This window comes from Rhinoderma darwinii, chromosome 5 (assembly GCF_050947455.1).
Source record: "Rhinoderma darwinii isolate aRhiDar2 chromosome 5, aRhiDar2.hap1, whole genome shotgun sequence".
NCBI lineage: Eukaryota > Metazoa > Chordata > Amphibia > Anura > Rhinodermatidae > Rhinoderma > Rhinoderma darwinii.
The window spans coordinates 69,211,698-69,225,380 of record NC_134691.1 but is presented as its reverse complement, the minus strand read 5'-3'; the positions used below and the strand labels follow the sequence as shown (position 1 = coordinate 69,225,380).

At 41.5% G+C, this 13,683-nt stretch overlaps 1 protein-coding gene across 4 annotated transcripts in view; it reads right to left on the bottom strand.

The window, feature by feature from the left end:
* STAU2 (staufen double-stranded RNA binding protein 2) overlaps positions 1–13,683 on the bottom strand; it is a 310,889-nt gene that overhangs the window by 267,711 nt on the left and 29,495 nt on the right. For 2 of the 4 annotated variants that reach the window (XM_075826116.1, XM_075826119.1), the window contains exons 4-5: positions 13,469–13,628; positions 13,215–13,268 (exon numbers count right to left, since the gene is read on the bottom strand). In XM_075826116.1, the coding sequence (XP_075682231.1) occupies positions 13,215–13,268; positions 13,469–13,628 (214 nt within the window). The remainder of the gene's footprint in view (positions 1–13,214; positions 13,269–13,468; positions 13,629–13,683) is intronic. The other 2 variants (XM_075826117.1, XM_075826120.1) reach the window with 1 other exon arrangement.

Genomic DNA, 13,683 nt, shown 5'->3' with positions numbered 1-13,683 from the left:
TGAAGAGTTCTGGAGAAGATGGGGTTTGGGGAGAAGTTCATTGCTTCTGTCCGTCTCTTATATAAGGCTCCTGTGGTTCGAGTACGGGTGAATGGTGCGTTAACGGAACAGTTTGGGCTGGGTAGGGGTACTCGACAGGGATGTCCTTTATCACTGCTACTATTTGCGATTGCTATAGAGCCCCTGGCGGCCACTATCCGACAACATCCGGGGATTGTGGGTTTTCGTCGTGGTAGGATAGAGGATAGGATAGCCTTGTACGCGGACGACATGCTTCTCTTCTTGGGAGACACAGGTCATGCTTTGGATAATGCAATTGGTTTCATCCGACGATATGGCTCATATTCTGGGTTAACCATCAATTGGACCAAATCGGATCTGCTCCCGCTAGATGAACCTCTAGTGGAGTTGGATAGGGAACATATCCCGCTGCAATGTGCTACTGTTATCAAATATTTGGGAATAAGGAAATCAACAGTGCTGACTGATTTTGAACACCTAAATTTGGACCCCCTGATTACTAAATTTAGACATAAACTGGTGGCCTGGTGTGGGTTACCTATCTCATTAATAGGGTATACCAATCTCATCAAGATGGTGTGGATGTTTCAGCTGTTATACTTTCTGCATAATTCACCTGTTTGGATACCCCAGAGATTCTTTTTGATGGTTAATCGGCTGTTTAGAGATCTTATATGGAAGAAAGGGCATGTACGTATAAAACTAGACACATCGCAGAGAATAAAGTTGGATGGTGGTTTGGCGGCCCCTAATCCGGGGATATATTATGTGGCGGCACAGGTACAACACCTTAAGGGGTGTTGGTTGGAAGAGTCAGATTCTGTGCAGGGTATACGAAGACATTTCACGCAGTGTGAGAGGTTGTTTAACCCCTTAATGACCGGGCCATTTTGCACGTTAATGACCAAGGATTATTTTTTGTTTTTTCATGGTCGCATTCCAAGAGTCGTAACTGTTTTTGTATTCCGTCTATATAGCCGTATAAGGGCTTGTTTTTTGCGGGACGAGTTGTATTTTGTAATTGTACCATTTTTAGATGCTTATAATATATCGATTAACTTTTATTAACTTTATTTTAGGAGAGAATTGAAAATAAGCAGCTATTCCAGCATTGATTTTCACGTTACAAATTTACGCCGTTTACTATGCAGCGTAAATAACATGTTCACTTTATTCTATGGGTCGGCACGATTACGGGGATACCAAATATGTAAGGGTTTTATATGTTTTCCTGTTTGCACAATAAAAAGCCTTTTAGAAAAAAATTACTTGTTTTTGCATCGCCGCATTCCAAGAGCCGTAACGTTTTTATTTTTCCGTCGATGTGGCCGTACGTGGGCTTGATTTTTGCGGGCCAATGTGTAGTTTTCATTAGTACTATTTTGGGGTACATAGGACTTATAGATGAATTTTTATTTAATTTTTTATGGGGGGAAAATGGTAGAAAAGGGAGAATTTTGCCGTAGTTTTTTGCGTTTTTTTTGGACGCCGTTCATTTGGCGGTTTAATTAATGTGTTCATTTTATTGTTCAAGTCGTTACGATCGCGGGAATACCATATATGTTTATTTGTTATTTGTTTTGACACTTTTACTAAATAAAAACACTTTTTGGGCAAAAAAAGTAGTTTTATTTGATTTTCACTGTAATTATTATTTTTTTTTTTTTCACCAACTTTATTTAACTGATTGACATTTTTTTTTTAGTCCCACCAGGGGACTTCACTATGCGATGTGCCGATCGCATATATAATGCTTTGGTATACTTAGTATACCAAAGCATTATTGCCTGTCAGTGTAAAACAGGCAGATGCTGAAGGCAGACCTGGGGGTCTTTGTTAGACCCCCCGCTGCCATGGAAACCTGACAGCGACCCGCGATTTGTTTGCGGGGGCGCCGATGGGGTGACAGAGGGAGCTCCCTCCCACTGTCAAACACATTAGATGCCGCTGTCACTATTGACAGCGGCATTTAATGGGTTAAACTTCCGGAATCGGAGCGCGCTTCGATTCCGGCAGTTGCAGCAGGAGCCAGGCTGTGTATAACAGACGTGCTCCTGCCGCTGATCGCGTGGGTACAGAGTCTGTACCCGCGCCATCACAGGACGGATATATCCGTCCTCCTGCGTGAACTAGCAGCTGTAGAGGACGGATATATCCGTCCTTCGGCGTTAAGAGGTTAAAGCTTTAGAGGTTGGTAAATTTAAGACTCATACTAAGAGGTTGCCCACGTTATATCAAATACATAGAGTATGGGGGAAGGTAAAAGGTATTTTGGGAATTCAAGGACATACACAGATCACTCCTCTATGGAACAACCCTTGTTTACCTGAGGTTTGAGCCTGGAAGGATTTGGGAGATGGAAATATAAAGGAATATTATGGTTGGCGCAGGTTTATAAGGAGGGAGCTTTGAAACCGTTCTCGGATTTGAAACCTGAATTTGCTTTGTCTAATGATTCCTTTTTTGAATACTTACAACTGAGACATGCATTGGGCACAGAAGCCAATATTGGAGATACAATCACGTTCACACGTTCACTACGAATCCGATCGTTACTTTTGTTGGTGAGGCGGCAAAATCTAAGGGACTTATCTCACTGGTGTATAAATATCTCATGGATAGAGAGTATTCTAAACGACCTCTTGGGGTTAAAGAGAAATAGGAAAGAGATATTGGTCATATATAGGAGGGGCAATGGCAGGAGATAGTGGAGTACATCCCTAGACTGTCTATGAGTGAGGCACATAGGTTGTCACATCTGTATCTTCTACACCGGGTATATAAAACGCCTCAGTTCTTATTCGACATTGGACTGAGGGATAATCCTTTGTGTAATCGGTGCAAGGTTCATAATGCGGATCTCCTACATATGATGTGGTCATGCCCACATCTGGAAACATTCTGGAGGGAGGTGGTGGATATAGTTAATGGGGTGTATTCTGCTAATCTTACAATGACGCCATATGTGTGTGTGTTGGGTTATGTGAACGATCTAATGGGTTCTGAGGTATTTAAAACAGCTGTAGCTCGTTTGCTATATATGGCAAGGAAATTAATTCCTCAGAAATGGTTGCAGGAGCTTCCTCCTACAAGGGTAGAATATGTTGCCAAAAGTGAACTGGCTTGTATCCATGGAAAAACCTATATATTCGAAAAGGGGTACCTTAAAAAAATTTGAGGCGATGTGGGCGTTATGGCTGGATGACTCGGGTCTACCATCTGTGGAGCTAATAAGACATAGGGGGATATTTAGGAACGTTGTTGGAGAAATATAGGGATATAACGAGAAGGTATGAATATGTTACGGTTTATTATAATGATGGTGGATGTCACTACGCATATGACTGCTGGGTGGTATATATTGCTTGATGACATGACATGCCATTCTTGTGGATTGGGGTGGATTCTTTCCCAGGTGTACTAGGTTGGAGGGGACGGGGTGGGGGGGTGTTATCTGTTAGTATGTATTTATTTTGTACTGGTGTGTGCATGTACTGTGAAAAAACCATGTGAAAACTTGTGTGTTGTAATAAAAAGTTACTTGATTCAAAAAGAAGTATCCGGTACAGACGAGCCTCTTCGCCTGTGTAAATACGGAAGATGGCACTTCAATTGCTGGAGAGCCACAATCCCTTCATTGTGCTGGGACCCCGCACAATCCCTTCAGTCACTGATGGGACCCCCACCCATTACAAGAACGGGGGTTCTGAACTCACCATTCCTCCTCACCGCACGACCGCAGTAAAGAGAACTTTATATGGAGCGGTGGTCGAGCATGCGCAGTTCCACTCAATTTAAAATCTATGGGACTGACTGAGGCAGCCGAGTACAGCGCTGGGCTGTTTCCGTTAGTCCCATAGACATTGCATGGAGCATCAGGGCGAATGCTCGTCCTCCGCTCCATTCAAGCTCATCCTCACAACGGGGGGTGCAGGGAGGAGGAACAGGGGGCTTGGGAGCCCTGTTCTAGTGATCGTGGGGGCAGCTGTGATCAGATACATCAACTATCCCATGGATAGGTGATAAATGTTGATTCTGGGAACACCCCATTAAGTCCCATAACATTTTAACAATTGTTGTATGCCATTTAACCCCTTAACCCCTTCAGGACCAAGCTCCTTTTGGCCTTCAGGACAAGCCCCATTTTTTCGAAACTGATGTGTGTCACTTTATGTGGTAAGAACTTCGGAATGCTTTTACCTATCCAAGCGATTATGCGATTGATTTCTCGTGACATATTGTACTTTATGTTAGTGAAAACCTTTGGTCGATAAATTCATTGCTTATTTGTGAAAAATACCACAATTTTGAAGAAATTATGATTTTTCTAATTTTAAATGTATCTGCTTGTAAAACAGATAGTAATACCACAAAAAATAGTTACTAATTAACATATACTATATGTCTACTTTATATTTGCATTGTTTTTTGAACATCCTTTCATTCTTCTAGGACATTACAACTTTAGCAGCAATTTCTCACATTTTTCAGAAAATTTCAAAAGGCTAGATTTTCAGGGACAAGTTCAGTTCTGAAGTGGTTTTGAGGACCCTATATAATAGAAACCTCCCATTTTGAAAACTGCACCCCTCAAAGTATTTAAAACAGCATTCAGAATGTATTTTAACCCTTTAGGCGTTTTACAGAAATTGAAGCAAAGTAGAGGTGAAATTTTCAAATTTCATTTTTGTTGCCAAAATTCATTTGTAATACATTTTTTTCTGCAACACAGAAGATTTTACCCGAGAAATGCATCTCAATATTTATTGTCCAGATTCTCCAGTTTTTAGAAATATCTCACATGTGGGCCTAGTGTGCTACTGGACTGAAACACCGGCCTCAGAAGCAAAGGAGCACCTAGTGGATTTTGGGGCCTCCTTTTTATTAGAATATATTTTAGACACCATGTTTGGAAAAACAAAGGAGAAAAAGCAACCCAACATTTGTAAAACAATTTCTCCCGATTAGGGAAATACCCATATGTGGTAATAAACTGCTGTTTGGACCTACGGCAGTGCTCAGAAGGGAATGGTTTTCGGTGCCGTGTCACATTTGCAACGCACTAGAGGGACCTAAACAGTGGAAACACCCCAAAAGTGACCCCATTTTGGAAACTACACCCCTCAAGGAATTTTTCTAGTGGTATAGTTAGCATTTTGACTCCACAGGTTTTTTGCTCAATTTATTGGAATTAGTCTGTGAATATGTACTTTTTTTTCTGAAAAAACATAGCTGTTTGGACTCACGGCAGGGCTCAGAAGGGAAGGAACACCATTTGGATTTTGCAGCTTAGATTTTTCTGAATTGGTTTCTGGGGGCCATGTCGCATTTGCAGAGACCCTGAAGTACCAGTACAGTAGAAACTCCCCAGGTGTGATCCCATTTTGGAGACTATACCCCTCAAAGAATTAAATTAGAGGTGTAGTGGGTATTTTGATCCCTCAGGTGTTTTATAGATTTTATTAGAACTGGGCAGTAAAAATGAAAAAATATTTTTTTCCCAATAACATATAGATTTAGCTCATAATTTTTTCATTTCCACAAGGAATACAGGAGAAAAAGACACCCCAAAATGTGTTACAATTTCTCCTGAGTAGGGAAATACCCCATATGTGGTTGTAAACTGCTATTTGGACACACGGCAAGGGTCTAAAGGGAAAAAGCGCAATTTCGTTTTTAGAGTGGAGATTTTACAAAATAGTTTTTTGGAGCCATGTTGCATTGCGCTGAGGTACCAGTACAGTGAAAACCCCTGAGAAGTGATCCCATTTAGGAAACTACACCCCTCAAGGAATTCATCTAGAAGTGTAGTGAGCATTTTGACCCCAAAGGTTTTGCAGAAATTAGTGCACAGTGGATGTTGCAGATTGAAAATTGCCATTTTCCACAGATATGCTATTTCAGTGCCCAATGTGTTATGCCCAGCTTGTACCACTGGAGGCATACGCACCATAAATTGTTAAGCGGTTCTCCAGAGTACAGCAATACCCCATATTTTATCATAAACTCCAGCTTGAGCACACTGCCAGGCCCAGAAGGAGCGCCATTTGGCTTTTGGAGTGCAGATTTTGCTTGGTAGTAGTTTTGTTTAGTGTTTTACTGGTGTTTCTGTTTATAATGTGGGGGCATATGTAAGCTGTGTGGAGTACATCAGGGTGTATATAAGCTGTGCGGAGTACATCAGGATATATATAAGCTGTGCGGAGTACATCAGGGTATATGTAAGCTATGTGGAGTACATCAGGGTATATGTAAGCTGTGCGGAGTACATCAGGGGTATATGTAATCTGTGCGGAGTACATCAGGGGTATATGTAATCTGTACGGAGTACATCAGGGTATATGTAAGCTGTGCGGAGTACATCAGTGTATATGCAAGCTGTGCGGAGTACATCAGTGTATATGCAAGCTGTGCGGAGTACATCAGTGTATATGAAAACTGGGTGGCGTACATCAGGGTATATGTAATCTGTGCGGAGTACATCAGGGTATATGTAATCTGTGCGGAGTACATCAGGGTATATGTAATCTGTGCGGAGTACATCAGGGTATATGTAAGCTGTGAGGAGTACATCAGTGTATATGTAATATGTGCGGGTACATCATGGTATATGTAAGCTGTGAGGAGTACATCAGTGTATATGTAAGCTGGGCAGAGTACATCAGGGTATATGTAAGCTGGGCGGAGTACATCAGGGTATATGTAAGCTATGCGGAGTACATCAGGGTATATGTAAGCTGTGCGGAGTACATCAGGGTATATGTAATATGTGCGGAGTACATCAGGGTATATGTAATATGTGCGGGTACATCAGGGTATATGTAAGCTGTGCGGAGTACATCAGGGTATATGTAAACTGGGCGGAGTACATCAGGGTATATGTAAGCTGGGCGGAGTACATCAGGGTATATGTAAGCTGGGCGGAGTGTATCAGGTCATAATAGGATGATGTAATAATGGGGTAAATGAATAATAAAATTAATTATTCATGGCTAGTGACGTACGCTTTGAACCAATCCTTTATGCACAGGCCAGATTATTGGGAGCAGGAGTCGCACTTCTAAAGGGTGTCCGTGGTATTGTGCAAAATATCCGCACTCAAGCATTGCCTAAAGTTTGACTTCTTCACTAGCCCCATATGTAGTACAGACCCCAAAATTTCATAGCTTGCGCTGCATTTACAGGGTCTACCAGTGGGGGCTGCAAATGATGACATGGAGTTTTAGGTGAAGAACTGCTGCACATATAAATTAGTCTGGGCCGTCGTTTTACATTATTGCGTTCCGAGAGTCCTAACTTTTTATTTTTCCATTGACGAGCTGTGAGAGTGCTTAATTTTCATGAGACGAGCTGTCGTTTTCCTGTACCTGGAAACCAGGAAGCCGTTACTAGGCTTCCTGGTTGCCATTGCAACCATCAGCTCTGTGTCAATCACTTAAATGAGGCGGTCGCTATTGACAGCGGCATTTAAGGGGTTAAACGCCGTGATCGGAGATAACTGTGATCGCTGCCATTGCAGCGGGATGTCAACTGTATATTACAGTCAACACCCGCTGAAGATGAAGCACGCACAGCTCCTGTGCCCGCTTCATCCTCAGGGCGTTACTGTACGCCCATTTGTGGGAACACACCACTAAAAAGGGCGTACAGTAACGCCCATTTGCGGGAAGGGGTTAATGATCCGGCCTAAATCCGGCTAAGTTTCGTTTTTGCCTATTTGTATTTCAGCAGCCATAACTTTTTTATTTTTTCATTGACATGGATGAATGAGGCCTTGCTTTATGTGGGAGAAATTGTATTTTTTTTTCTGCACACTTTGGGGGCACTAATAAATGAATGTGTAATTTATGTAAATTTATTTTTGGGGCATGAATATAGAAAAAAGTGATTTTTATTTATGTTTTATACCATTCCTGTTTCACACTAAATAACGTATTCAATTAATTCTCATGTTATTACGGCCATGTAGATACCTAAATCGGTGTAGGTTTTTTGTTTTAATATAATGTATGGGAAAAATATATAGATTTTATGCTGAAAAATGACTTTTTTTGTTCCTTTTTTAAATTTAAATCTAATGAAGGGATAGTATTTTAAGAACTTTATTTTATAGTTATAATGTATTAGCATACGACTGTATGCTAATAGATTATACTGTGTCACTATGACACAGGCTGCTGTTAGGACACACTATGTGGTGCCCTAACAGCAGGCTTACAGAACAGACAGCCCTGGGGTCCTTTCTAGAACCCCAGGGCTGCCTGCAGAGGGTTCCCCCAGTCTCCAATCGCATCACTGGATTTCCAGTGACACTATCGAAGGTAGTCCCATTTGATAATGCCTTGGTCACAGACCGCGGCGATCAACAACAGCTCCTGCTAACAGAATGAGCGCTCATAAGCCTTTGCTACAGCGACAACAAAAGAAGTCTCTGTAGACTCCGGACCTAAACCGCTCGCGCCGTCAGACAGTGGGCAGACAGGAAGGGGTTCAAAAAAATTTGGTTGCGCTTTAGAGACAAACTATAAACTGACAGTTCTCCAATATAATGATTTGCCAAAAGAGTAGCAGCTTGTAGTCTCTTACTAAGGAACACCAAATATAATTATTAATGGTATGCAGCAACTGAAACACTTTTGGCCCTTTGTTCTGACAAAGGCCTTTATAAAAAAAACAAAACGTTTTTTCCCCTGAAATAAAATATACATCACCAGTAAATATAAAACCTGTTTCTTACTTACCGTATATAAATTTCTTAGACTTTGTTCACATCTGCGTTGAGGTCCCGTTCTGACGTTCCGTCTGAGCTTTCCGTCAAAACGGGACCCTGAACAGACACAAACTGACACGGTTTCCCATGGTTTCCGTTTGTGTCTGTTATGCAGCGGACCCGGCGTTGGGCTGGAAGCAATAGCGTAGTCGACTATGCTATTGCTTCCGGCAAAACGACGGGTCCGGTGCACAACAGAGACAAACGGAAACCACGGGCACCGGATCCGTCACCATTGAAATCAATGGTGATGGAAACCTCTGGTTTCCATTCCTGTCAGTTTGTGTCTGTTCAGGGTCCCGTTCTGGCGGAAACCTCAGACGGAACGTCAGAACGAGACCCCAACGCAGATGTGAACGAAGCAAAGCCTTAGTTATGTTTCCTGTGCAAGCTATGTTACAAACAATATGGCCTCTATTGCAGCTGTGATACCAGATGTCCATGAGATTTCCCAGATTTCTTTTAAGGGTTGTCCCACAATTAGGTAGTGTTTACATCAGCATCGGCCTTCCGGTCATGGGTTCCGTTAGACCTTTTCGTCGGAGGAACCCATGAACGGAAAGCCAAACGGAAACCATAGCTTCTGTTTGCATTACCATTGATATCTCTTCCATTGCAATTGGCTTCCATTTGTTTCGGTTCCATAAGGTTTCCGCAAAAAAAAAAAAAAATGGAAACGTTAGGGAACCGAAAAAAAAACAAACCAATTGCAATGGCAGCATTACCATTGAAATCAATGGTAATGCAAATGGAAGCTATGGTTTCCGTTTATTGGTTCCTCCAACGGAAAGGTCGAACGGAACCCATGACCGGAAGGCCAACGCTGATGTGAACAGGCCCTTAAATGTAAAGTTTCTTTGTTAGGCTACGTTGACACTAGCAATGGTTCCATTAGAATTACCATTGACTTCAATGATAAATCTTTCGTTTCAGTTGCTTTCTGTTTGTCTCCGTTCGCTAGGCTTACGTTTTTTTCGAACGGAAACAAAAAAGTGCAGTCTGCAGAACTTTTGTTTCCGTTTAAAAAAACGAAAACCTAGTGAACGGAGACAAACAGAAAGCAACTGAAACAAAAGAATTACCTTTGAAATCAATGGTAATTCCAACAGAACCGCTGCTTTCCGTTTAATGTTTCGATCCGCTCTGCCTCTGACCGGAGAGGTAAACGTATACTAACATTAGTATGAAAGAAGCCTTAAAGAGGCTCTGTCACCAGATTATAAGTGCCCTGTCTCCTACATAATCTGATCGGCGCTGTAATGTAGATAACAGCAGTGGTTTTTATTTTGAAAAACGATAATTTTTGAGCAAGTTATGAGCAATTTTAGATTTATGCTAATGAATAAAAACCACTGCTGTTATCTACATTACAGCGCCAATCAGATTACGTAGGAGACAGGGCATTTCTAATCTGGTGACACAGCCTCTTTAAACCATGCAAAACAAATGTTTTCAATTGAAATAATTTTTTTTTAAATGCTCCCGTTTCTAGATATTGCAGTTACATACTTGTCATAGCGACCCCTGGTGTTCTGATTCCGTCAGAACCTCGCCATAATGTGTACAGTGATGGGTGAGAAGCCGCATCTCGTGCGCCGATTCTTAATGGCTGTCCTGCACAATCACTCCACCGCCAGTGTACAAGAGGATCCGAGCGATGGGACTGAGTTACTGGGCAGGTATGTCCACCATTAATGGACACATTAGGTGGACGTTCTAAGAGGGAATCAATAGGATACCAAGGGGTAAAATAACAAATATGTAGCAGCAATATCTAGGCACAAAAGTTTTTTTTTCAAAATTATTTAATTGAACAATTGTTGTTTTACGCGATATAACAGAAAAATTTAATATTTGACTATGGGACAACTCCTTTAATGTCAAATCTGCCAAGTAATAAAGGGATTCATCCTCTGGTCTCATACCACTGTATAACAAGGCAGACCTGACATTTGTTGATTTGTGAAAGCTGGGAGACAACACCTGTGTATGTTGACAAAGTGAGGTGGCCTTAAAGGGAACCAGTCACAAGTTTTTAGGCCCCTAAACTGCCGCCATGCCATAACACTGGATGGTAAAGTTACTATAAAGATGTCCCTGTATAATCTGCTCGATGCTGCATAATGTAGAAAATGAACTTATAACTTGAATTACCGTTCAAGATTCATCTAGATGAAGCCGCTATTCTCAAAAGTCATGCGCTCCAGTCCCTAAACACGCTCTTCCTGGCTTGACAGACATCCCACAGTTGGCTTGTAATGATGTATTACGGGCTGTATGGCGTCAATCAAGACAGGTAGGGGCATTTTTATACAAATCCAACCGTTCAGTATAATGGTATGGTGGCGATTTAGGTAACTAAACACTTGTGACAGGTTCTCTTTAACCCCTTAATGACCGCCGATACGTCTTTTTACGGCGGTCATTAGTGGGCTTTATTCTAGAGCGCCGCCAAACTACGTCGCTGCATTAGAATAAAGTAAACAGAGCAGGGAGCCGTGAAATCTCCCTGCTGTCAGCTGCCAGAAGCAGCTGAGGGCTGGGGGCGTCCCTGCTCTGCCGGGTGAGATCGATATTAGTATCGATCTCACCTGTTTAACCCTTCAGATGCGGTGCACAATAGCGAGCACCGCATCTGAATGGTTTTGGAGAGAGGGAGGGAGCTCCCTCTCATCTCACTGACACCCGGCGATAAACGTTTTAAACGGACAGGCAGTAATACACTGCAATACAAAAGTATTGCAGTGTATTATAATAGCGATCGGAGGATAGGGAAGTCCCCTAGTGGGACTAGTAAAAAAGTAAAAAAAGTTTAATAAAGTTAATTTAAAAAAAAAGTGAAAAAAAAAAAATTAAAAACCCAGCTTTTCCCCTTACAAAATGCTTTACTATTAAAAAAAACTACAATAAAGCAAAAAAGTTACACATATTTGGTATCGCCGCGTCCGTAACGACCCCGACTATAAAGCTGTTACATTATTTAACCCGCACTGTGAACGCCGTAAAAAATAAAATAAAAAACAATGGAAAAATTGCTGTTTTCTGTTAATCCTGACTTAAAAAAAATGTGATAGAAAGTGATCAAAAAGTCGCATCTACTCTCAAATGGTACCAATAAAAACTGCAAGTCGTCCCGCAAAAAACAAGACCTTATACAGCTATGCCGACGCAAAAATAAAAAAGTTACAGCTCTTCGAATGTGACAGTGGAAAAATCTAAAAAATGGCTTGGACATTAGGGCCCAGAATGCCAGCAGGGGGAAGGGGTTAAAGAATATGGACACATTTGACATGGAAAAAAATATTTTTACAGCAGTGGTTACCGGAGGTAAAACAAAAAAAAAAAGTTGCATTAAGTTTGAGACTGCAATATTCATTCCTTAATTTATTTTTGACCCCCTGATATTCAGTTTGTAACCTGCTCCTACCATCAGACTTTCTCATATGGGCATGTCCTCGCAGTAATACATGCTGGATGTGAGTTTTGTGTATCCAGGATGATGCTGTCTTCTTGTCCTTATGTACCAACACAGCTTTATCCCTGTACTGATTTCTCCTACTACAGCCCATAAGAAATCTGTTCTCCCTTGTACTGACAGACACTGATGCGGAGAAGTGTGCGATTTCCCCTCCCCTTGTAGGTGCTACACACTCTGCGTGACATCTCTCCCCTAACCTGCAAACTGCTTTGTGTGTGCTCTCCTCCCTATCTACATTCGGATTCAGCACAACTTGTCTCATCTGCCCTCCCTGAAGACTTGGATGCTTTTCCTTCCTCTTTACTCTGATCTGCTGTGTACAACCTCCTCCCCTTGCCTTCTGCTATCTCTAACACCAGTAACAGGGAAGGAGAGAGAGCAGGGTTAGCTGACACAGCCAGGAACAGTTTGCTTTCTGATCCTTGTCAGAATCGGCAGCCCCTCTAGCTATGTACAGGAGTTGCACAGACACTACAGCAGCAAAATAATAGGAAATTTCTAGACTATGCTTAATTTTGCCTTTAGGAAGCAAATTAAAAATAAACAAATTCCGTGCAAGGTGTCCATAGCCTTTAAGGGTGGTCACCCAGCTCTCCCAAAAAAAAAAATAACTGCAAAATTGAGATTCTTTTAAAAAATATTTTTGTTCTAAGGCCGAGTTCACAGCTGCATTGTGAATTCCATTTTTCTATTCCGTCACATTGGCAAAAAAACCATAATTTAAACTGTGATGGATCCGTTACACTACGGAGCCAAATGACACCGGCAGACACCATGGACATATAAAAGGGTAAGTCGTGTTACGTCATGGTATCTGTAATTTTGCCTGAAAAATAGCACTGCACGCTCCAAACGGAGATGTGAACAAAGCCTAAGACAGTATGATCAATATACTATAGCAAGGTGACAGAAAGTTGATCCCATAGCAAACCAAGTTCTATTTACCTTTAGCAGAGAGTCTTGCTGAGGAATATTTAATTCGATGCAGATGAGCAGCTTCTGTGTAGCGGCAGATAAAAACAATTACCATCGATCCTTACTAAATGATAAAATAAGCTTAATATTCTGCAACTAGGTTTTTTGCCAGGCCACAATATGGCTGCATCCAAGAGATAAATAAACTACAAGCCCCATCAAGTATTTTATCCTGTTTAATGAACTGATGGACAATAAGTTCTAAAACAAGTCAAGACACTTACTTGGGTTATTGTTGATAATATTTTTTGTCTGTCTTGCAGCAGGTTTGGGGAGTGTGGTCTCAGATAATGCTAGACTCGCTGCTGCATGTTGCGCCTTCTTAATGCTAGTGCTCTCCGCTTCCCACGATTGATCGCCTAGTGTCAGCTGAACAGTAAATAACTTGGAAAATACAAAAAAAAAGAGGAAACATTTTAAAAAAAACAACCTGCTAATA